This window comes from Terrapene carolina, unplaced genomic scaffold (genome assembly GCF_002925995.2).
Source record: "Terrapene carolina triunguis isolate 2854851 unplaced genomic scaffold, T_m_triunguis-2.0 Scaffold85, whole genome shotgun sequence".
Lineage (NCBI taxonomy): Eukaryota > Metazoa > Chordata > Testudines > Emydidae > Terrapene > Terrapene triunguis.
Window position 1 is genome coordinate 48,658,581 of NW_020664436.1, and position 26,423 is coordinate 48,685,003.

General features: G+C 40.8%; 1 protein-coding gene across 1 annotated transcript in view; it reads right to left on the reverse strand.

Annotated features, from left to right (window-relative positions):
* The window catches only part of ARFGEF3 (ARFGEF family member 3), a 112,908-nt gene that overhangs the window by 15,996 nt on the left and 70,489 nt on the right, over positions 1-26,423 (reverse strand). Inside the window, exons 11-25 of the mRNA XM_026649568.1 lie at positions 25,050-25,162; positions 23,275-24,185; positions 19,019-19,185; positions 17,833-17,998; positions 14,387-14,494; positions 13,754-13,969; positions 13,419-13,529; positions 11,688-11,838; positions 10,418-10,732; positions 9,049-9,182; positions 7,183-7,328; positions 5,486-5,665; positions 4,637-4,781; positions 3,189-3,311; positions 914-1,011 (exon numbers count right to left, since the gene is read on the reverse strand). Coding sequence (XP_026505353.1) covers positions 914-1,011; positions 3,189-3,311; positions 4,637-4,781; positions 5,486-5,665; positions 7,183-7,328; positions 9,049-9,182; positions 10,418-10,732; positions 11,688-11,838; positions 13,419-13,529; positions 13,754-13,969; positions 14,387-14,494; positions 17,833-17,998; positions 19,019-19,185; positions 23,275-24,185; positions 25,050-25,162 — 3,084 coding nt within the window. The remainder of the gene's footprint in view (positions 1-913; positions 1,012-3,188; positions 3,312-4,636; positions 4,782-5,485; positions 5,666-7,182; positions 7,329-9,048; positions 9,183-10,417; positions 10,733-11,687; positions 11,839-13,418; positions 13,530-13,753; positions 13,970-14,386; positions 14,495-17,832; positions 17,999-19,018; positions 19,186-23,274; positions 24,186-25,049; positions 25,163-26,423) is intronic.

Sequence of the window (26,423 nt, forward strand, 5' to 3'; positions counted from 1 at the left end):
ACAGTAACCTATGCTGTGAGCACTGGGTTTATACAAAATATTTATAACTTTGCTAGACACTAAAAATCATGGTCTTAATAAAAACACTGGAGGTATGGCTCATTACAACAATCTGTAATCCACTAACCCTCCTTTTCGTCCTATGACTACAGGGTGTTAACGGGCCACTTCACCTTGAATGATCCCTTCGAATATGTGCCAACTCCTTATGCTAAACTATCTATTTGACCTTGTATTTAGCTGTGGCACTCTGAGTGCCCTCCCCAGGCCTGAAGAAGAGCTCTGTGTAGCTTGAAAGCTTGTCTCTCTCACCAACAGAAGTTGGTCCAATAAATGATATTCTCTCAGCCACCTTGTCTCTCGAATATCCCGGGGCTACAACAACACTGCATAGAAAATATGCTGGCATTCTGACTTTTTAGAATTCTGCCCTTGCCTTTACATATATTATTATGGTATAACCAGGCTGCTGACCTATTTCAGCAGGTGGAGTCCATCACACTTCTAGAGATGTGAGGATTCTCACTATTTTTTTCCTCTCTGAAATGTCTCCACTCCCCAAAGTCCCAGTGTTGCTGGAGTAAGACTGGATGCACCTTTGATCTTGCTAGTATCATATCTTGCTCATTCACAGAGCATACAATCCATTTCTCTCTCCTCAGGACTGAGTCTACCATATCCTGAGCTTTGCCCCCTTCAGCTAGCCAAGAGAATAAGAAACTCCAATAAAGAACTGACCCTTGGCCTCCTCTATGGCAGTGCAGGATATTACCACTAAGCTTGCCACAAAGATTGTATACATAAAATATTCTATTATGTGCATACAAACAGTTCCAATGATTGCTGTGAGTCAAGAAACCTAGAAGTGGTTTTCTAGTTCAGGTCTGTAGCTCTCTGTGATCATTAGGCATACCTGAGAACACCTCCTGAGGTAATCAAGAGCAGGAAGGCACAAGTCTGTAGACATAGATCCTGACACACAATCACCAATCTCCTTACAATCCACTTCTCCTAGGGGTGGAAGGGCAGGGTGAAGGAGAAGGGGGAAAAAAAAGAAATGTAAACACAGCATTAAAAGTTATGCAACACATATTTCTCATTCAATCTGGCTATTATGTGCTATTGACTACACTTTCCATAAATGCAGCCTTTAGACCTCAGTCCAAAGAGTTTGGGGAGACTTCTCCCATTGAACAACATAATAATGGCTGTCACACTTTAGATTAAGAGTACATTTACAAGCACTTTAATAAATGGATAATTAATTTAATTACAGATGGTTATAGATCCCATAGGTTACTTATATTATAACCGGAGTTTATATTCATCTACAACATCTTCAACTGACATGCTTATAACCATCTATACCACACACATCATATTATCTATTTCTCATTCATGAACTATTTATACATGTACCTTTAATATAAAGTGTGACCACAGTGTTTAAGAGAGAGGTGACAAATCTTTGATTCATGTAGGTATAAATTCAAACCTGCTGTAATTCCACTGAAGTCACTGGAGTGCGACCAGGGATAAATTTGGACCACTGTGTCTCCCTAACTTAGCAGTTACTCTGGAGATGGATTTGTCAATGAGATAATGGGATAAATTGGGTTTTTTTTCCTCAAGGAATTTTAGACAATTTTATTTAAACTTTTCAGTGCCTATTGCAAGGTGCAGGTGCTTTCCAGTAGTTAAAGCAAATTAACAGATCTGTGTATATTTTATTGTTAAAAATATGGTTCCTCATAAGCACTGTACTGTAGGTGCACAAGATCTAGGGCCTTATCCAAAGCCCATTGAAGCCAGTGGGGAGACATCTGTTGATTTTGGTAAGCTTTGGAACAAAACCCCTAATGAATAAATGTCCTTTCCTTTGTTACTGAGTATCAGCAAAACCCGAGTAACATTTGTTGATGGTCTATATTTGCAGATAACTAGAACAACACTTGTAGGTAAATATTACATATAATGAGACATTTTGTTAAAATTCAGAATTTGATATATAGAGTAGGAATTCCATTTGTCCATTACAATTTTACAAACAAGAAATATCCATTTCTTTTCCCTTTGATAAATCCTTCTCACCAAATGGAAAACATATTTTTTAAACCACCCAGAGAAACATCTGTTTCTGAAGACAGCCAGGTTCAGCGTTTACCAGTTTGCTCTTTGCATACAATTTTAATTTTCCTCAATAAAGTAGCAAATAATTGAAGTTCCACTCCCTTCCCCTCCTCAAGGGCTAGACCCTGCGCCCACTGAAGTCAGTGGTAAAACTCCCATTGACTTTAGTGCGTGGGGTCAGGCACAAAGTTGCTGCATCATTTATGAATTAAAGGTAGAGTTAAATAAAAGAAGAAAGTAGGGCCCCATCCAGTTTCCCCTGGCATTTTGCTATTTACATTAGTAGGAGGAGAATCAATTCCATAATTTCTTAGAATTTCTGACAATTGTTTTTTAAATGATCAAAGCAAGACGGGAAATGTGAATAAGAGGGCAGAACAACCCATCCGAATTTGCCTTTGTTCTGAAATTTCTCCAAGCACTACAATCAAAGTACAGGGTCACCTTGACTTGGCATACCCTATCTTCTCTCTCACTTCCTTTACCCTATCAGAAAAGAAAAGTTAATCTTGCTGACAGATTGTTATTACCTGTGATACTCATGTTCTTACTGAAGGTTCCAGCAGATTTTTGGCAGTTTGTGTGCCAAACGCTGCTGCTAGGGGACTGGGGAAAAAAATGTGGCTTTGATCACTGAATGGAAAACTGCCCTTATGAAAAAATGCTACAGTGTTCTTTGTGCTAATCCAACCCCAGCCCCAAATATTACAATACCGTGACTGCAGAGTTCTGGACTATTATTGTACTGTAGAATTCTATAGTATTTATATAGGGGTATGGTAGGTCATAGTGAAAATTAGAAAAAATTAATAATTAGATGGCTGAATCTTTGTTGCTGTGACATGCCCTAAAATCCAACAGCATCAAACGTGTTTTTGAATAATCCTTTTATTTTGGTGTCTTTTATACAGTACCCCTGCTTACCATCTGCTAAACTTCTCTCCAAGCATATTTTGTACCTTATAATAAACGAAAGTCACTTCTTCCAGAATAACCCTCCCACCCCCACCACAGAAAGGTTGCGCTTAATGGAAAAAAAAAGGAAACATCATATTTACCCAGTCCTTTGACAAACTTCATAAGGCACATAATGTAACTAGTGGCGGCATTGGCAAAGACCTGGATGTTGTCTGTGTTGAGAAATGCTTCAAAAACGTCAAAAACTGGAGCCTGGCATTTCCCTGTGAGAGCAGTAGGAGATGAAGGCAGCTATTTATTTATTTATTTTTTTAATAAGTTGAGGTTCCCTAGCTCAGCTGAGTGTACCGTACCTCTCCTGTGATTGCTAAGCAACTTTCTGACAGGCAAATGTTGTGATTGCCTTGGAAGCTGCATCTACTTTCCTTTTCTTCTGGCTCCCAAGGGACTAGCAACCTGAGGCTACTCATGCAACCCACTGGTGACTGTTTTACAGGTTCCCCTCTGTGCCTGATCAGCAGAGGAGTGAGTCACAGTTTCACAGATTCCAAGGCCAGAAGGCACCTTTGTGACCTCCTGTATAACACAGGCCAAAGAACTCCCCCAAAATAATTCCTAGAGCAGATCTGCCCCAGCTATCGAGACTTGTCTCTCTAGCTCAGGCTGGGCTCACTTCATGCTTTTAGCTCTGGTTTAGGTCCCTGGTTCAATTCCTGGTGTTGCTGGCCAACATGGTGGCTGTCACATTCACAATCTTGATGCTATTTGACAGAGGCAAAACTGGTGTGTTTTCCTGAGTTGAAAATACGCCTTTTAAAGCCTGCCTAATGTAGATAATGGATCTGAAAGACTAGATTCCAGCAGGCACATAATACATGCCTATATTTTACTTTAAAACATTTTGAAATACCTATAAAGTTGATCAAAAGCCAGAATAATGGCTATTTCTCCATATAAGTGCCATAAAATTGACATGCTGTGTTCAGGAGAGATCTGGGACTGATATACCACGACTGTTACAGATTAGACTTTAGGGGTTATGTGTTAGTGTTATGTGAGATGAAGCTTGCTCACCATCTGCCCAACACTTCTAATGCTAACAGTCCTCCTCTTACAGGAGCACCTGTTTCATACTGGGGGCAAAATGTAGGCTGCCTGGCCTGAGTGCATAGACAAGAGACGGCTATAAGAAGCATCTTTCTTTCCTCCAGTAGGACAACCGCAGAGGAACCTGATGGACCTAATGTTCCAGCAGCAGAACATGGCTCAGGCAGACTGCTGAACAGCTTTGTTAACGTCCTCTTTCTCTCACCCCTGTGTGTCTGCTAGTGTTTGACAGGAATCACAGGATAAAGTATTCAGAGATTTACATTTGTTTTCTCCCTTACTAAAAAATATTCTAGATACTGTAGAGTACTGCAGTAAGGACCCAACACACTGCAATGACACTACTGAGTTTTGCAATGGATTGTTTTGGACCCTTATTGTAGATTATGGTAGTATTTTTATTTACTTATTTATTATGTCCTAGAGATAATGGGACGAAGAAACAAAGATATATCAAACAAGCAACAGAGAAAACTCGTACCCATAGAATACTCTCCAACAAGGTACTCCTTAAGCTCTGACTTGCTACTGCTGTGCACTGTTTCCAATGCACTGAACAAGGGCCTCCACCCGGACTGGATCTGAATGGAACACACCTCCACCAGCTCCCCTATAGACGTGATCACCTGTTGTAGGCAAAGCAGAGAGAACTTTACAAACATAAACCCACCCAGTAGAACAGGTGGAAGGAATGACTAACAGAAATTACCGTACAAACATCTACAGAAGTAACTGAAAAATGTAGATTTTTCTATAGTTTTTTTCAGAGAAAGTTACTTTTCATTAACATCTATAGGACTGGAGGTGGATTTCTGTTGAATAACCATGTTCCTGCTCTAAGGAAAGAGAACAGCTAAACCACCAGGCATACATTCCAAAAGCCTAGTGCTTCTTGGCTGCAATTGGATGTGCCCCCTCTTTGAAGATGTGGCTCTAATGCACAGTGTATACTAGGCGGAATCCCTGACCTCGTAAAAGTAGTAATTTGAACCTGAGGTGAGTCCTGACAAAGGAGCAGAGCAAAATATAGTACTGCTCAACAATACACTGCACTGTAGAAAAGCCACTGTATTGAACTGCACTGGGGTGACAATGGTCAGGGCTCCTTTTACAGAGAGGAGCTTATTACAAAAATAATTGTGCTCTGTCTACCACAGTTTGTGTTGGTGCTATAGCTAAGGAAAAAGGACCCTTCTAAAACCCCAAAGAGAGATATCACCCCATTAAAGGAAAGTAGGCAGATACTCTAGCCACTAGGTGTACACCTGAGATCGCCCTCATTGTTTGTATGGCACAAAGGGTGTAGGCACCATCATCAGGGTTGACTTGCCTGGTCCTGGACATCCTCATCACACAGCTCCAGCTGCATGATGCGCTCAAAGGGGCGGAACAGCGCCTCACTGAAGTGAAAATGAGGGGGCTCATTCCAGTCTGTCAGCACCTCGGTGAGGATATCATGGATGAAGGAGACAGCCTTCCGAGAAACATGTCTCTCCTTATGACAGGCAGCCTACAGGGACAGAAGGGATGAAGGAAGAAATACCAGAATTTTGGCCAAGCAAAAAAAAAAAAAATTGCTTTTCGATTAGGCTGTTTTGCGGGAGGCAGAAGTAGCAACTTGATAGTGCCAAAAATAGCTCCAGCATAGTGTGACCAGAGGGTCCTGCTTGAATGAACAGAGTGATTGTCCAATGGAAAACAAGGAGCTGTGGATCCGAGATGCTTAGTATTCTGGAGACGCAGGAAGATTTATTGAGAGTTCAAAGAAAGCACTAAACTCAAAAGTTAAAAAAAGGGTCTACAATCTTCCCAGCTTTTTCAGATTACTGTTTATTTGAATGGTTAACGTGAGAGATTTAATTTTTCTTCATTCTCATTGTATAAATATAATGTTTTCTTAAAAGGCCATTTATGGATAAGTACTGTACTTAGTATGTTCTTAGACTCCAGAATAAAAGCATCTTGGGAAAGGGACCTGGTATCTGTTTGGAACTGGCTACCTATAGCACAATAAAAATGACTAGCAATAAAGTATACTAAAAAAGAAATGGCATGCTGTCAACAGTACACTGCTCATCTGGCAAGAGCTGGAGTGAATCTGGACAGAAAATTATTCCACACTGGGGGACTACCCCAGGCATCTCTAAGCTCAGTCCCTTCACTCCATCCAGCCGTTTCCTCCTTAGGCTTTCACCTATGCCAAAGTTCACCAAAAGAGAACTATACTGACCCAACATTTTGAAAGCGACAGGTGATTCTGGGAGTCTCACTCTTTAAAATGTCTTAATTTTGGCATCCAAAGGGGCCTGGATATCAGAAGGCGGGTGCTCAGCAGCTTCTGAAAATTGGGCCCCTTTAAGGTATCTCAAGCTGGGCATCCAAAATCACTAGTCATTTTGAAAATTAAAACCACTTGTACAGTCAAAACATACCACTATGGATACTTTAACAGGCCTTAACACCTGACTTCAAATATTTTCTTTATCGTAGCTCTTAAACACCTGAGAAATGTGCTTCCTGTGCACCTTAAAAACCTGAACGCATGATGACATGTTCATTAACATAAACAAAGTTCAGGCACACATACTTATTCATGTGAATGACATACACCCAAGAAACCCAGCTCCATTACATAGAACAGTTTTCAATTATTTTAGGCACAACTAGTTTCCACAGGAATATAGGAATTGCCATGTTGAAATAGACCAATGGTCTGTCTCTGGAATCATGTTTCCAAATGTAGCAATTACCAGATGCTTGAGAGGTAAGTGCGAAAGTGCCAACAACGTACCTATCTCTAGCTGTGCAATACTGTACCATAAGAAGAGGAGCATATTTCTTCTTAACTCTAGCTAATGAAGAAGTTTAATAACCCTTAAGATGTTATTCTAGCCAGTATAACTGCAGATATTCTGCTTTAGTCATTTATAGGTTCAAACTTTTTCTGAATATCTCTAAGTAAGGTGCGTTTATAATATCTTGTAGCTGTGAGTTCCACAGGTTCTTCTTTCTCTCTCGCTCTCTCACCTCTACAAGATGAGGTGCCACCAGACTCCAGCAGCGCATGAGGTGGAGCAATGGGCGGGATTTACTCCGTACAATCCTGAGCATGGCATCCCCAAGACGAAACAAATGGAGTGCGCTTCTCCTGTCCTGGGTAGACTTTACTTCACCTACAAGAAAAATAAGGTGCATTAAGTAAATAAATGTGAAAATTAATTGTTATGACCAGAGGGGTAATTAACAGAAATTAGGCATCTGCAGCATTTCATATCTGCAGGTCTGGGTTTGAATTCAGATCTGGTCACAAATTATTTGATTTTAATTACATACACATCAAGACCAGTCCAGAAAGAAATTCAGCATAGCTAGCAGTCTGTGCTTGCAAAAAGCATAGGAATAGACTGAGAAAAGGACCTACATTGTAGGAACAGCTTACACAGCTATGCAGCTTCGGCATGTCTCGCTGGCTTCAAATAGTGTGGATTTTTTCAAATGCATTTTTAAAGTGGAAACACTTGGAGAAAGTATAAAATAATAAATCAATGATAACAATAAATAATAAAGTTCAGTACTGGCAAATATGCAGTCTAAGTGGGCAAGTGGTTTATGATTCATCCTGAGTACAACGAGTTGGCTTTAGAAGCCTTTGGTAACATTTACAGGGAAGAGTATTAACTACAATTTCTTTATTTTCTTAGTAGTGGAAGGTTATAAATTATCTTTACTGAGTTGAAGAACTCAGGACAGAGAACTTAAAAACATACTCTGAATGTTCCAACAGACAGTACATATTCTTAATTCCCCAACACTTTGAAAACCATCCTAACACGAAGAATTTAATCTCCCACTGCTCTCAAAATGTTGGGAAATTCACATCACTGACTGGCTCAAAAGGATGCCCCTGCTTTTATCTCTAATGGAGAATATAATTAGGAAGGTTACCTCTTTTTGACACTGAAAACAAATATTTAAGCAGCTGTGTGCACTAGGCTAATTATTAATGGCATGAATCTTTAAAATGGAATTATTATTACTAACATTTGTTGATGGAACACTGTGTACAGAACAAAGAGGGAGACCATTTATTAATAATAAAGTAATACATGCTGTTGAGTCCTGTAGAGAGAAGACGTACGAGCAGAAAATAACAAATTGAGTGTCATTCTGGAACAATGCAAAGTAGCACAAAACACAATCTGAATTCACTCGGGGTGAAACTCACCCTCTTGCAGAGGAACTGTGCTAATCCTGTGCACCACTCAAGCCTCATTTAGATCTTGGTCCAAAGTTCTTTGAGTCAATGGAAAATTTTCTTTTTGATCAGGTCCTTATGCCCAGTCTGAAGACCTATGGGAGACTTAAGTATTGCACAGCCCTTGTGCTACAGAGGGGTGGATTCCACACACAGGGAGAAACCTGGAGAACATATCCCCCCCTGCTTTATCTTGAGAGCTCCTGTTGGGTCCTGTCTACAAATTGCCATGTATACCCACTCAGCGACATGTCACCTACACCTGCCATCTAGCTCACACCTGAATTTAGCCCACAGATGTTACTAATTTGGAATCTTAAAGGACATTTAAAATGTATTATTAATGTTTATATTACACTAGCACCCAGATGTCTGAGTCAGGATTAGTGCCCTGTTGTGCTAGGTGCTGCACCACGGAAGTTGAAAGCTCTCTTGGTCAGGGACTGTAGCTATCTATTGAAAATGCTTTGCAATTCCTCTACAGAGGGATTTTACACTGAACTCTGTATTGTATTGTTGCCTTTGAGCTATCTGTCCTGGGCATATTGTAGCAAAATGAACACAAAGTAAATCATGTAGGAAATGCAGAAAATATACAAGAAACACCTGAATCCTTACGAGGCCTTTAGTAGATTTACCTGGCATTGCTAAGGAGTAATCAACTGTATCTGTGACTGAGTAGAAGAGCTGGGACTGAGAAGCTTTTTTGAGCTGGTATAGGAAGCCACCCAGTGCCATCAGGTTTAGCTTGTGAGCAGCATCTTCAAATAGCCTGTAAGCAACAGTGCAGAGAATGTAACTTGAAAATGAGCCATGGAGGTTAACGTTTCTATGTGCATTGAAGAACCTCACCTACCCTGCCAGTGTTAGCAGCAGATTAGTTTACATAGTGTTACTGAGTCCACTTTGATTCACCAGCTTTATTATTTTTGGGGGGGAGGAAAAGCAGGGGGGGGTCCAAAATTAACCAGAACTCTTTCTGGGACTTTAACTGTGGCACAGACCATTCTTAATCCCACCTCAAAATACATCTAGTGGTTTAATGCCACAATTGGTCCAATAGTTAACAATCTAAAATATGACATGGGTCAGCTCTTCAGCTGAGGTGAATTGACATAGCTCCATTAACTTCACAGTTACACCAATTTGCACCAGCTGAGGAGCAAGCCCCATATATATGTATTAATAACTGAATTAATCTTACTTTGAGAAATTTAGGCCTACATTTTCAGAGACGGGAGCCTAAAGTTCAGCACCTAGGCAAGCGGTGGGATTTTCAGCAAGAGTGCACATCCAAAGCTCCTACGGAGCTTCTGAATTTTCTGAATTAGGATTGTAGTTTAAAACTGCAAGCTGAACTTTACATTAATATAAAACTGGGTTTTTAATTTCTCTATTTATTTTGTATTTTAAAAAAAGGAGATCACAACACTAATCTTGACTGATATCACAGTGAAATTCCCTAACAGCAGAGTCAAAAACCGAGACAGCCAGGGCTTAATCTTGCTCTCATTCAGTCAACAGAAAATCTCTCCTTCACTTGAATGGGATAGGATCAGGCACCTATTGAGGTCCACAGTGAAGTTACATTACAAAAATCACACCTATATAACGAAGAGCGCTATTAAGCATTTGTATTATTCTGTAGTCCTGTGCACAGTGTTTCAATTCTGAAATAAAAAATGATGCTGCATAGGAAATACGCTGCCAGGCATTAACTATTTTTTGCTGATAATATACAAATACATTCCTCTTGGGGATGGAGCCCAAGCATGGAAAATTTCAGCAAAAAGGAGATTTTTATTTTTTTAGCATGTTACGAGTATGAGAAAATAGGATGTGTTAATAGAAATCTCAACCTCACCTCAACTATAGCATTGGCTGCTGAGCGAATGGCATAAACATTTGTAAGGTCCAGAACTGGCAGCCTGTTCCCTTTACTTTACAGGAAGGCTCAGGAGAGGTTTTGAGAAGTCAAAACCAGGTTTCAGACATTGCCATCCATACCTGTCAGCCTGCGTGGAGAGGATGAGGACAGCCTTGGCAGCATTGCTTCCACTTAGCAGGCTGCCTCCACGAAAGTCGAAAGCTCTGCCCTTGCTGCCCTCCTTGATGAGGTCCTGGATGGAGACGGGCTGGATGACGGGATTGTTGCTCAGGGTGGTCTCCTGCTCAGGGGTCAGTTCCTGGGGAGAGTTTGCAGACGGATAATCCACCTGCAACCCTCCTGTGACCTGCTGCGATTGGGTTATAGTGAGAGGGGGCTGAGATGCGCCATCGCTGAAATGGGTGTGCTCCAGAGTGCTGATGTATTCACACACCCTGAGAACAAATGGGACAAGATGGACTGTGAATCCCTAGAGTCAGTCACTATAGAACTGTTTGGTCCTGCACTGCACTCGCTCCTTAAAGGTAATCTGGAAACATCTGTAGAATAATGAAGTCCAATGTATTTGTTTTACTGGTCTCTAATAGCGTCTGTCACTGCAGCTAGTTTAATCATTTAGAAAACGCATAGTGATGTAGGCCAATCACATTAAAAGGGGGGCATAAAAGCGAAAAGAATCCCACTACCAGAAAATGGTAATGGAGACCACTGGCAGGTGGTCACGTCTGCTTTGGAGCCATCCTGGCCTATGGAGTCCAGCCTATCTGGTGCCAGGCAAGTGGAGGTTTGTTGTGTCATATGGCCTGGAATTTCTCTGAAGGGGATAGTGCACTTATTTACAGTCTGAGGGGGAGACTTCCAGAAGTGCCTGCTGGGGTTTGTTGCCCCTAAATGCCTGGACTTTCAATAATGACCTTAGAAAGGAAGGATAACCTGGTGGATAGGGCACTCGCCGGAGACCTGGGTTCAGTTCCTTGCTCTGCCGCAGGCTTCCTATGTGTCCTGGCACAAGGGGTGTTAGATGCCTTAATACCCTTTGAAGATCTAGGCCATAACTCCCCTGTGCCTCAGTTCTCTGTGAGTACTATGGGGGATAACAGCACTGCCCTGGCTCACAGCAGTGCTGTGAGGATCAATATATTAAGGATTGGAAAGCACTCAGATGGGTGTATCTAAGATTATCCTTAGGCCCTTTTAAAAATCTCCTCCCCTTTCACCCACTGAATTGTACTCAGTCTCCTAGGTCCACTATTTGTGTGTGTGGCACTGGAGCACCTCCCAGAATGATAAAGTGAATGCAGACAGATTTATTTCTCTCTCGCTCGAGGTAGCAGGAGTTGGATTCTGTTAAAATAAATTTTCTGACCTAAAGCTGGTAGATTCCTGTACCTGAACACATGTGGCCAACAGTCTTGATTGTGGCTTCCCATTTCCAGGCCCACATTGAGGATGGCATCCATGCACAAAACATGAGCAGGGTGCAGGCAGACTCCCTGCACTTTCCCCATCTGTTCCAGCTTCTGCTCCATTTTCTGTTTCACTGTCCCGTTAACAATAAAAGAATATTATTTAAGAACATCCATCACTTAACAAACAAACAAACATTTGTTCCACAGATGGTGGGGATGGAGAGGACTACAATATGAAAGAGATCTATATTAAGTTGGCGTTTTAGGCAAAACATAAAAGCAAACACCTTTTTCGGATGTACATGCTAAAAAAAAAAAATCCCTTTTTATTTGTGTGTATGTGTGAGAATGTACTGCTCATGGAAGGTGCTAAACTGACTCCATTACAGATTCACATCTTCTTGTTATTCACAACAGACACAGCATTGCAAGACACAGTGCAAGCTTCCCTCTACAGCTGGTTGGAATAATTTTTGACAATGTCTTTTCACTGAAGCTGAGATGCTTCATAGAGATGTATTAGATTTGACAAGTTCCATGACAGAAAGGTCTCTGAGGTCCAGGGTGGACTTCTGGGTCACCTGATAAGCAAGAGAGACCCAAATCGAAAACCTGATCTTTTTGATCAGAAAACAGACGTTTCAACACCATTCCTTTTCACTGAAGCACTGGAAAGGTGGAACAAACACCAATTTTGAAATCTTGAAAGTTGTCACGAAACAGAATTGTCATCCTCCAGCCAGCTCTACTTCCCCCATATTGATCGGCCAATATGCCCCAAGTGTCATTTCCATGGCTCTCTTCTAGGGGTCAGAGGGTTTTCACTCTCACAACTATTCAGTCTTTGGCCTCTGCTGACTGCCACTTAGGGCCAGCTGTGATGGCCATTTTTGTGTCATGAACTTCTATCCAGTGGGAACTGGAGTGAGGTCTCCAAATTCATTTCACTCAGGCCACCAAGTAAACATGTGAGGTTGACAACTTTGGGTCACTAACGATCTGGATTGGCTTTGAAGCAGTAATCTAGAAGTGACAAAAACAACGAGGAGTCCAGTGGCACCTTAAAGACCAATAGATTTATTTGGGCATAAGCTTTCATGGGTACTCCTCGTTGTTTTTGTGGATACAGACTAACACAGCTACCCCTGTGATACTAGAAGTGACAGACTTTTTATCCCATTACTACAGTTTTTCAACTTCATCAAGCTTAACTTAATACACTTTAGAGGTAGGCAATTTTAAACATCTGAGAATGTGTGATGGTAAAGGATGTATATGTAAATAAGCAAGCTGAGTGAATGTCATGAAAATAAGTAAGACTGAGCACATTTTGGTGTCCTTCTGAACTCACGGTAGTATCTGATACATAAGATGTAAGTTTTTATAAGTTATTATTACTCAGGTGCCACTATAGCTGCATTTGTGTCCCCAAACTTTAAAATACAGTTTGAGTTTAATGGTGTTCAACTGAATCAGTAGAAGTTTTATACAGAATAAAATGGAGTGTGAAGTAATAACAAGGTCCTGGTACAGTGAAGTCTGTGTGAGACTAATGGTTCCCCCAGTAGATGTACTTCCCATATATTTGCATGGCAATGTAATGTGGCAGTGAAATCCCCCCATCCCTACATTTCCCATAACAAAATACCTTACAATGTCATTACTATAAGGAACATTAGATAATAAGGATTACTTGGCCAATAGTAGCTACCTTGAGTTATAGCATCACTGGGCTCTTGGGCGTCTCTTTCCTCCTTCTCTTCTTGAACACAGGAGGCAGCAGCCATTTGGGCAAGGGCAGATGCACAATTAGCAGCAACCCCTACAAAGAGGCACAACAGTTATTGTCTAATCAGCATTTTCATTTTGGATTTATGCAATCTTACCATCAGACAGCATCCCGAACAGGGCTTCTACACCAGCTTTACCGTGCTTCCCAGTTTGCTTCCCTCTTTCCCAAATTCCCCCCCCCCCCCAAGAACATTTACTATGCACTGGTCCATCCAATTACATGAATCCATCTAGGAATTCAGTCCATACTGATACCTAGAGCACAGCTCAGCCGGGCTGCCTTCCTCAGTCCATCCAGGCTCATACAAATGGAATCTTTCTCCTTCTGGTTCTGCTCCTTGACTCCTTCAGCTCCCAGGATGAATGCTAACCCTTTGGAGCTTCCTGCCATTCGACCAGTCAAAGGTGTGGATAAGGTATCAATCAAATTCTTCCAGCAACCGATCAGAAGGTATCGGGCAAAAGCAACACCTGGAGCAAGAAATGCATCCATCAATTTCCTGGAAAGTGAAATAGCTGCTGCTTTGTCATTAGGGGGAATCAGGCCCCGTTCCTTCTCTACTTGCTGGATCATCTGATCTTTTGACTAGTGCATAGACTTTATTGACTTAGGCCACTTTACATTCTAAATGTTTGATCTTTTGTTCTTGAATGTGTTTTACTTTATATGAAAACACAGTTAAACTATTTAAAGCCTGCTGCAGCACCAGCTGTGATTACAAAACTTAAGCACATTAGGTTAAATTAATCCATGGTATAACTTCACTGGGCTTAGTCCCCCGTTTGTCTGAAGCCTTTGCACACTTGAATAAATTCCATGGGGTCCTACTGTATATTATACGCCTACTAATGGTGGACACATACACGTACACAATACAGACTCACTACCTGCCACAACAGAATCATCGGTCTTCTGGTTCTGGGTGAGAGGAGATTGTGTTGATGCAGATGCCATCAGCTGCCCACCTATAGCACTGCTCCCCAAGCCATCAATGTCTGCCAGACCATAAACACACACACATATGGGGTCAGAAGAACATTTCATATTGAACCACTGCACTAAGAGAATTCCAGAATTTCTGATAGTATATTTTTTAAGGGTCTGATTCTCAGTTATATGTCTCTGGCAGTGTGAAGGGACCTTAATGAGGGTGCAAAAGGGCCTTTGGGTAAATAAGAATTACATCCCTGAGTGTTCTCTTCAGTGCAATTTTAAATGATTCAAAGAGAAGGGCATCCATCACTTTCCTTGGTCCATAGTCCAGTAGACCTCACTGATAGGAAATTTTCTCCTGGTGTTAGTCACAGTTCAGGGTAAGCCACATCTTTGACTCTGCTAGCCTCTCTAAGTGGGTGCTTGGGGTGCAGGCCCATCTGCATTTGGGTACTGCAAGCCTTCCCTTTGGGAACTGGGACCAGTGGGTAACACAGTGACCCAAAACAGCCTTTTCAAAACAAAGTATTGTTTAATCTTAACAGTAGGAACAAAACATAACCAGAGAAAAGGGTTTTTAACACAACGAAAGATGTACATGCATATCTATCCTACCTATAGGCTTAGGTAGGGCTAGTAGTGTAGCCCAGACACTCCAAACTTTAGGATTGGGTTTCGGTCTGGTCCCCAGCAGTCTCTGCCTTTGGGGGCTGCCTTTTTATCCATCCCAAAGTTTTATGTTCCAGCCCTTCCCCCATTATTACAAGCTGGATGACTGCAGTCCAGCATTGTTGGAGGTAAAACCTTAGAATGAATGACACCTGTCCTTTATGTACCAGTAAATGGGGCTACCTGAAGTTATTGTTCCTTAATACAAGAAACCCCTACGTGTATGAGCCCCGTGTAATCATATTGCACATAACACTGAAACAGAATGTAGAATACTGATACAATATTACAGGCATCCCCACCCCTTCACAATATTCATCCTAAATTTTTTTTCTAGGGAAATTAAAGGGAGCACTGAAGTGTTTGTCAGAGGAGTCCTGGTCTTTTAGCTTCTTAGCAGCATATCCCTGGCATAGTATCAATCTAAGTCAATGGGAGTTCAATCAGTGAAAAAATTGCAGGCTCAGACTCCCAGCATTTATGCTTGTACAGAGCCCTGGGTACACTGACATTACATTGCTGTGATATCATGAAACCAGTGACCTACTGCTGCTCCAAAAATCTGCCCGTGAAAATACAAATCTAGGATGTGTGCCCAGAACATAAAGAACATGGAATGCTCTTTTCAAAAGATTCCCCCTGAGAGACCTGCAGTGACAAAAGAGTTTGGTGCGTTGAACCACACTGTTTCTAGGCAGTTACACAGCTTCCTTTCCCATTCATCAGTATTTACCTACATGTGCTTGTCAAGTTTTAAAAGCCCCTTTGGCTTCTTTCCAAAACTATACATTTTTGAACAATAATGGCAGCTTGCTACTATGGAGGCAAATGCCGTTGAATTCTGTAGAAGACAAACTCTATAGAACACTGGGACACATCTTCTCTGGTGTAAATTGAAATAGCTCCATTGACTTCAATCAGTTATTAATAAAATTGATGAATGGAGAAGGAAGTTTTTTTGGGACAGAACTGCCAAGGAGCAGCAATAACAGCAGCAACAGTTAGATCTTATATAGTGCTTTACAAAGGCGGTCAGTGTTGTTGCTCCTGTTTTTACTGGTGGGGAAACTGAGGCACCAGGAGGGACGTGACTTGTTCAAGGTCACCCAGCAGGTCAACGGCAGAGCCAAGAGTAGAACCCAGGTCTCCTACAGTCCAGTGCTTGGTCCACTAGGGCATGTTCTTTATGTTCTGGACACAAATCCTAGATTTATATTTTTGCTGACAGATTGTTGGAGCAGCAGCAGGTTATTGATTCCAAGATATCAAAAGAGGATCATTTCAGCATCTGCCGGAAACAATCCCTCAAGCTCAGTTACACCAGCTGAGGATCCGTCCCTATAATGTCTCTGACAAACCTTCAGAGCTACTTTCAACATGCTCTGATCATTCAAATCAGTTAGTGAACATTCCTATACAGCATGTTTCTACATTGCCTAGCACAATTGAGCCCTGATTCTGATTAGAAACATAAAATGGGCCATACTGGGTCAGACCAATTGTCCATCTAGTCCAGTATCCTGTCTTCCAACAGAGACCAGTGCCAGATGCTTCAGGGGGAATGAACTGAACAGGGAAATTATTGAGTGATCCATCACCTGTCGTCCAGTCCCAGCATCTGGCAGTCAGAGGCTTAGCCATCTTGGCTAATAGCCATTGATGGACTTATGCTCCATGAACTTATCTAATCTTTTTTAACTCAGTTATAGTTTTGGCCTTCACAACATCCCCTGGCAATGAGTTTCGCAAGTTGACTGTGCATTTTGGGAAGTGAAGTACTTCCTTTTGTTTGTTTTAAACCTGCTGCGCATTTATTTCATTGGGTAACACCTGTTCTTGTGTTCTGCAAAGGGGTAAACAACACTTCCTTATTCACTCTCTCCACACTATTCACAATTTTATAGACCTCTATCATATCCTCCCTTAGTTGTCTCTTATCCAAGATGAACTGTTGCCGTCTTTTTAATCTCTATTAATATGGAAACTGTTCTATACCCTTAATCATTTTTGTTGCCCTTCTCTGTACCTTTTCCAATTCTAAGATATCTTTTTTGAGATGGGCGATCAGAAATGGACACAGTATTCAAGGTGTGGGCATACCATGGATTTATATAGTGACATTATGATATTTACTGTCTTGTTATCTATCCCTTTCTGAATGGTTCCTAACATTGTTAGCTTTTTTGACTGCCATTGTACATTGAGCAGATGTTTTCAGAGAACCATCCACACTGACTACAAGATCACCTTCTTGAGTGGTCACAGCTAATTTAGACCCCATCATTTTGAATGTATCGTTGGAATTATGTTTTCCAATGTTCATGACTTTGCATTGGGTCTTGCAGCACTGCCATAAACACAAACAAAACAAAACAAAAGAAACAAAACAAAGAATCCTTTCAGAGTCTATTCAGTTTTTGGTCACACAGGCCATAAGGAATCAAGGTACTATCACGTATATTTTTAATTTGATCCAGGATTTCAATACAGAGTGTCTGATCCAGATTAAACAACCAGATATGTGCCATAACTGAATCCAATTTCTTCTCCACTGGCATTTTAGTAAGCACCATATTTTAGCCCTATGGCATGTTGATCTACAGGTAACTGAATGAAGCCTAATGTTCAAGTATTTAATATTTTAGGAATCTGCAGAATGCATTTAGAAATTAATCTGTACTATTATGAGCATAATACTGTGTTCATATGGCCATGGTAACATAATACTGACCGGTCAACATGGTGATGAGCGGAAGACGGTGCTCCTCAGGGCTTCCCCAGTAACCAGCCTCTCCCAGGATGTTCCTTTCCAGTACCTGATGGTAGAGCTCCTCAACCCATGCCTGAGAGAACACCATCAATACTCCACTGGCCTGAACCTGCTTCATAAACTCCTTCTGCAGAGAACAATACAAATCCAAATGTAATACGACAGTCAGTCACCAGAACGTAAGCCTCAGCCAGCAGATCCACTACTCCTCTCGGAGTGCATCAGACTGATGAAGAAATGAGGAGGAAAAGGATGGGGGTATGGAGCTTCTGTAAGAGTCAGAACTGACCTAGGACTAGACTGTGCCTGGCCCATACACACCTGGACAATGGCAAGTGAGATGGTGCAAGGAGCTTTTCACTCTCTTTGTGGCAGCTCATGTAGGAGACAGGCACAATTACAGTTCCTGTGGTGAGGGAATTGGTGGGACAGGTCCTTCAATACTTCTCCTGGGCTGTACAAGACCCAAAAAGGGTGTGGGAGACAGGCAGGCCATGGTCCAATACCCTCAACGTCAGCCTGTTGAGTAGGACCCGACTGCAGGGAGATGTGATGACACCTGCTGCTCTCCATAGCTCTGCACTAGCAACTAAGCCCTTAATGAGACAGGGCCCATTCCTGAAGTCCTTACTCAGGCCAAACTCCCAGTGACACACAAGGCCAAGTTCAGGCCTGGTGCAAGGGGTCCACCCCCTAGAGACTTCAATGGAAATTTTGTAAGGACTGAATTATTATAACTGATAAAAAAACATATGGGAAATGTTAATAATGTTCAAGGATTAGTTTTGATAATCACTGGAATCGAAATACTCTTTGATATTACTGGTAAGGACTGTTTCCCCCCTCCTGCCCCAAATGATGCCAACTAGAGCTAGGTGAATTTATTTTGGCCAATAGTTTATTCATCAAAAAAATGCATTTGGGGTGTGTGTAACAAAAATGATTTTCAAATTTAGGTCAAATTTAGTGAATAGCTTATAGTAGCTTCATGATTTGAAAGTATCAGGTTAGTTTCTCTGCCTACTCTCAAATGGTTGATAGGAAATGAACATATTTCAGCTGCTCCAAATAAAATAAATACTGCATCGTCAGCCACCCACAGAAATTTACACTTCTCACCATGGTTTGTTCTATATTCCTCACTCACCTGCAACACAGGTGCTTGGGAAGGTTTCTTCCTGTAGTAGTCAGAGTTGGATAACTTCAGGTTGAGCAGAAGGGTGTAGTGCGAGACCATGTAGATACTGTCTGCATTCATCAAAGTCTGGAAGCTGAAATTGGGGTTCCCCTCAAATCCTGGTGAGAACATCATATCTAATGAAAAGGCAGAGTGAGCCCTCACACTTCAAATAGATTTTGCTCTGGAACAATCGTAACCTAATTCTAGTAAAACACAGGCCTTTCAGTAGTAATGAATATATATTATATGTGTCTATCGTGAACATTTAATATAATCAATATTTTTCTCCATTGCTATCTTGAGTTTGATCCTGAATGGTGCTGAACACTCTGATTCTAGTCCAGCAAAGTCCTTAAACATGTGCTTAACTTTAACTATATGACTAGTCCAAGACTTCAAAAGGCCAACTGGTATGTTTAACGTTAAGCACATGTTAAATGCTCTGTAAAATCAGGAGCAAAGTGCTCAGCACCTTGCAGGATCAAGCCCTGTAACATCATCCACTCTTTGACCTAAAATTAGAATTACAGGGAGAAATATTTGGTGCTAACGTGGCTGGAACTTGGCACACCTCAAATTGTCAGCAAATGCTGGACAGCTCATGTAAGTAGCATAAACAGCTGCTTTTCAGATGTGCAAAGCACTCCCAACTCCACTTGATTTCAACAGAAGCTGTGTCTGCTGAGAACCTCTGAAAATCAGGTGTGTTACGTATTTATATGTAACTACGTTGTCTGACCATTTTCATAATGGCATGATCCCTCCTTCTCAGGCAGATATTAGACAGAACTACACATGTTCTTCAGGGTTAATTAGTTGACTTATTGGTAGGAAAACAGAAGTCAAGTAACTGGAATATTTATCTGAATCCTTGTTTTTGATTTTAAACTATAGATGGCCACAGTATTTTAGGGCCTTCACCTCTGTTGTTAAACTCCAGAATATTAATTGATTGATTAAGGGATAATGATCATCCTAGAGGAGTATTTGATATGAAGCAAGAAACCGCTTCTGAGGTTGGTTATACGTTTCAGCAAAGCTGAGTCATTTGATAACTACCCAGTGGTTTATTGCGAGTAGACGCCTCCCACCATAAAGATCATGCCTGTTCTTAGACAAGATAAAAAAAAAAAAAAAAAAAGATACAAAAAACAAAAAAATAAAAAAAAAAAAAAACCACACAGAGAAAAAAAATAATGATTTTCTTGCCTCGTGAGGGTTTGAAAGTTCTGTGCTGCTGCCTCCTTGGACTTTCCATTGACGTCACTTTGGGGGCGTGGATAAGGTGAATAACTGTTTGAGGGCGGATTTAGAAAGTGAATAATTGTTCACGGGTGGGTCTAAAAAATGAATAACTGTCTAAGGGAGTGGTGTGTGTGGAAAAGGAGTGATGGGACTGGACACGTATTGTGTCCACAAAGATTTCCACATTACTTGTGAGGGGGAGAATGTTTGATATTCCTGTGGTCACACCTGGCAGAAATCTTTATCTTGTCTTGTAATAGGCCCCAGGTTGGCAAAACACTCCACCATGTTCTTAATTTTAAGTCTATGAGTAGTTCCAGTGATTGCAATGGAACTACCCATGTGTCTAAAGTTAAGCGTGTGTCTAAGTGCTTTGGTGGATTGAGACCATGATAATAAAACTTGCAGCTACAATATATCAATTTGCAACTTAAGGTCAGCTTATAAAAGATACATCAGATGCATGAAAGAATAAGGCATTCAAGAGGTATTTTAAAGAAAATATGGACTATTATCTTAGGCACAAAATTTTGCATATAAAATGCATGCAAAATTGCACACCAAACCAATGTGCACAATTACTGCAATTAAAAGTGCAATAATTTGCAAAAGAAAATGGCTAAGCGTTCATGCAAATTAGGTATGCATTTGTGTGCCCAAAGTGTTTGAAAATCTGACCCCCTGAGTTACCAATTCCTCTAAAATATGGGAAAGTGGCAGTTCCCTCACGTACATTGAATGGATGAGCAGATGCTCAGCCTCAAAAAGGAAACTAGCAGCTAATGTGTAGGCCTGCATTCATGAACTATCTGCAAGGCATAAACACCTTAAAACCCTGCCACTAACAGAATATGATAGATGACTGATAAGCTGTGCTAACTGTCTTGCTTGACTATCCAAACAATGATGTCTGGTTTGTTAGAATTAACTCCCTGGTACTGTTCTGAAAATAGTTGTGTCTGCGTTTAAGGAATGTTGGTTACTAATTTTAATTATAAAAAGCTGCACCCATAACAAACTAACTCATTGTCTGGATGTGGACAACAATTCATTTGTATAGACAGGTCACAGAAGTCATACCACACAGATTTAATATTTTGTTTAAATCAAGACTGTGTGCCGAGAGCTTTTTGGAAATGAAGTATTAAATTATACTGTATAAACAAGCACCCAACTTAGTGCTATTAGTTTTCGTTGTCACTGTTTTGATCCAGCAACAAATAGGAGAAGATTTTTCTGGGGAAAAAAAAGATTAAAATTGTAATCATAGGATTCCCAATGACATATTTCTGACTCTTACCTTTCCTGTATCTCTCTACCTGGCTGACTTTACATCTTTGTTTTTCAAATCTCGTCTGAAAACACATCTGTACTCCTTTCTCTATACCTCATAAATTCATGCTCTCTCAGCTGGTTTTCAATTCTATAATTGTATAAGTATTTTGGGACATAGCTGGTATGAAAGACACTATTATAAATAATACTGTACTGCATTGTCCCAGTGCATAATAAAAAATATAAATGGAACAAAGCAGGTAGGATGGAGGTTCTCTGTTGAAACACAGATTTACTGAATATTCACAAGTTAGCTTGTTAGCATCCACACGTAATGGATTTAACTGTATCTACTGTAGCTGTCAGTCAGATCTTTTGCTTAGTAACTGGGTTCTTTATGGAAGCTAAGCTTTCCATCTGTGACCTTCACAAAGAAAACAGCAACAGATCTTTTAAACACTGAATCATCAACTGAGACTTGCACACAGGTGTTGGAAGGACACAACAACTTTCCTTGCTAATATGCAACCATGGATCAATGAAAATATCAGGATACTTCTTCCCATGTAAAAAATACCTGGGAGCTTTTTATGACTTGTTGAGTGTTGATGGTTTTTTTTGTTTTTGTTTTTTTTTAATATTTGGCCAAATCAGACTAGAAATAAGGTGAAAATTTTTAACAGCGAGAGTAATTAACCATCGTGATAGCTTAGCTATGGGTGTGGTGGATTCTCCAGGACTTGCAATCTCAGTCAAGACTAGATACCTTTCTAAAAGAGATGCTATAGCTCAAACAGAAAGTACGGGCTTGATGCAGAAGTTATTGGGTGAGGTTCTTTGGCCTGCATTCTTTGGGCTGAGGATATATAATGCATCATTTCTGAGTTTGTGTGTGTGACAGAATGAATGAATGAATGAAAAAGAGAGGACCAAGGGTAAAGGCTGTTGTGGCGAAATCAGTTAAGAAACAGAAATATATATTTTAATGAACATTTGCATGTTGGATCATCGTCAGGATAAAGAAATCTCTTTACAAATAGAAAATATTTATACTAGCCTAAAGTATATTTTCAATAGAAAAATCAGCTTTCACTTGGTCATCTTTTGTTTAATTTGCAAAGATCAAACTCCCAAAGATCCTCACCCTGAAAAGTTAAGTGTAACTATTTGACCTCTTTTAATGCCCATGCCCCTTGACTATTTTGCACTTGCTGTGGCACGAGAGTCTGTTTAGGAAACATATAGAGTAGTAATAGGAACAGATACCCTTTTAAAAATTCACTACTGTGAGACTTTTGGTTTCTTCTTTGTGAGGTTTTGAATTGTTAATACTAATGCAGGTGCATTGCAAGCTATATTTAATCAGTTTTAAAATAGGAGATGGGTTCATGCCCCTTTTATCTGCTCTTTTGATCAACAGTACAATATAATGGGAAACTTAGCTACCACATCAAAATTTATCTTCTTCCTTTATTGATTTAGGGCCCGTCTATTAAAATCAATGGAGAGACTCTCATTGATTTCAATAAACTTTGGATAATTTTGTTTCACTCCAAAGAACAATAGTTTGTTTAAAGGAACATTTATATGCTTGGTACACCATCAGCCTGCCTATTCTAGAAGTGTTTTATGATTGCTTATTAGAAGAGAGGCTCTTCAAACATACTGCATGTTGATTGCATAGTAAATATCTGCTTTCAAACCTGAGCAGAAGGTCGAGGAAAAATTCTGGAGCGCTGAATCCACCTCTTCTACACTATGGAGTGTTATAAGTCGAGGAAGAAGAGCTTCAAGGGACTGCACAAACAGCTGGGCACTATGCTGGTCTGCTTCTTGGTTCTTCAATAATTTCAAAGAGAGAGCAGCGGTACGCAAGGACCTATGACCTGGACAGTCCCTTGGGGTCTGCTCTTCGTCAGCCAGGGAACAGTTATCAGACCCTATGTCTGAGACATCTGACCTCCCAGAGTCTTTCTCTGCTGCCATGGAATATTGATCACATGAGTCAAATTCAGTCCTAGAAAGATCTTGTTCATCAACGCTGAAGTTACTTTCACTATATCTGGATCCATAGGACCGTGTCCTGCAATCAACCGACAGGAAATTAGTTATATCTGGATAAACGATGGTGTGACTCCTTTGAACCACATCTGGCTGCTCTATTGTTTCTGATTCTGGCTCTTTACAGCCAATCTCTTTAAAGTCTTGGCCAGCTGGAGACTGCAGAGAGTTTTTTTGATCTTCAGGATTATCCTCCGGAGTAGTCTGCCCCACATCTCCCTCCAAAGTGGTTTGACCAGTATCTGTGGTAACACTAATGCTAATGTCAGGACTTTTCTCATTTCTCAATTCCCAGGGGGTATGTTCCGATGACAGGATGCGCCTCTGCCACCTAAAGTCAGCATCGTTGATCTCCATGGAGTCTCGGCTTGTCTCAGCCCCATCCCTCAATTCTTCCAGGCGTCGGAGAAGCAGGTGGACCTGTTCCTCATTAAGGCCTTTCCCTTGGCTTAGTTCATCTAATGCCCCGAGCAGGGCACAGACACAAGAAACGGAGGCATAACATGCTTCAATACCACCTTTTATGCAAGCTTCAGTCATCCCATCCATGATACTACAATTTCAAAATAAAAAAAATAAATGAAGTTTATTCTAGTTGATTAATCAGATTCCTAGAATAAGCTGATATTGCTAACATACATCATCCATTTTCATAATAAGCAGAAATAAAAAAAAGACAGTGGAATAGTCCTACAAGACTGTTCATGGCAAATCACCACCTTGATGTTCCTTTCAAGGTGAACTTGAATTTAAAATAAATAAATAAATACTAAAAAATTAAATATCCCCAAGTAATTAACTTAGATTTAAAAATGGCAAACCAAGAGATCTAAAACTAAAATTATGTAAAATGAGTCTCTATTTTTAAAAGCACCCATACAAAATGATATTTTCTAACTCAACAGATCTGCTCTTCTTGTGTATTCAGAGCTACAACGGCCTGTTGTAGGCCCTGATCCTGCAACGCTTCTGTATGTGCTTAACTTTAAGTTTGTGAGCAGCCCCATTAACATCTAATGGAACTACTCATGCTTAAAGTTAAGCATGTGCATAATTGTTTTCAGGGTCAGGACCTAAATGGCCAGATTTTCAAAGGTATTTAAGTAGATTTAGGATTTCAAGGGAGTTAGGTACCTAGCCTGCTTTTGTGTTTTAAAAAATTCCTCTAGGTGGGACTATCTGTATCTTTAGTTACATAAACACCTTTGAAAATCTGGTCCTAAGAAACTAATTTTTACTACATTTTATTCCTCCTCCGTTTTCACAGCTCTGTTCACTAGCATGTCTAACTAGGAAGGAAGTTTACATGGTTCTCATTTGTGTACGTTCCTGGTAGCGTGGTTTTCCAGTAGATACTCAACTGTAACAAGTGTGTACACCTAAAAGAGAAGATGCTAAAGAAGGAAATAAAGCATACAGTTTGAGAAGATCCAGATGGGACTTCCTTTTCGAGATTGACCTCTTTCTGGATTCTGGTTCAGACGAGCAGGGTCCTGCCAAATCACAGAGCCGTCGTGGACTACCTAGTATCTAAAAGAAAAGAAAACCCAATTTACCCAAGGGTTATCTAAACAGTATGCAGCTTAAATAAATGAGTTTTTGTTCTATGGAGTAATCTGGATCAAGGGAAAGCTGAGCTACTAACACTGCCAAAGGACAGGTCACATCAAAGGAAAATATATCTTATTTCATTTATTAAGGCTACATTTCTTTCTCTCTTTTCTTTTTAAAAAAAGAGGAAGACCTGGGGAAACTGCATACATTGAACTATGAATCAAATACAGAATGCTTTACAACACTTTAAAAATAAGCGGAAAAATACAAGAGACAAACGCATTTCACTTTGTACTTTTGTACAGACAAGAGAGTAAATGCAGAGAAACTGCATAGGAGACAAATCAAATATTAAGCATAAAGCAAACATCTTTGATAGTATAACAGATCTAGGACCCCACACAGGGAGGGCAAGATGGGGCGGGGGGATCATCTGCTGAGTCACCCAGTTGTTAGGTGCTAGGATCTTGCATAAAAATGCAGAAGAATTTCTGTTGGTTCATAGTGGCAGGTAGTGGCTCTTGTTAACTCCAATCAGGAGATAAAAGTGGAGGCAGTGTGCCTCTCTCGGGAGAGGGAACCAAGAGGATGGGATACACGTGTCAGGCATGAAGAACCCTGTTACAGGTTGACTAGGCCCTTTAAGGAGATTTGGTCCATTACCCAAGGTGAATGGCCCAGGGCAGGGCTGGTAAAGAATATCTGCCTAGGAAAGGGAGCTAATGAACACCCGGGGAGGTGATTGCCCTCATTTGGTACATCTGGAGAGGGTGTGGTAGGCTGACGGAGGAAATTAAAACAGGGAGTTGAGGGTAGTCAAGGAGAGAAGGAGTAGCTGTCTAGAGCCAGAAATAAGTGGATTTGGGAAAGCTACAGGGATGGATTAGTTCCTGGGAAGGAGCAACACTCGAGGGTGGTGGCCCTGTGAGTCAGTGTCCCGAGAACAGAATGAAGGAACAAGAGGAATGGGAAGAAAGACTGAAGTCATAAGGCCACAGGGGCAAGAGAGTTTTTTATGGTATTCTTTTTGTTTGTCATCCTTCGGTGTAGAGACTGAGACTGAAGAGGACCACCCACCCCCAACAGGGGCAGAATATGATTGAGTGGAGAATTTGAGAGTTACTAATCAATAGTGGGCATTATTTGGGATTCTAAGGAACCTGGTCAGAGGGCCATGCAAAGGGCCAGAAGGAGGTGTTTGGGGATGGTGGGCCTGTTATAAAACCTTAACAACAAT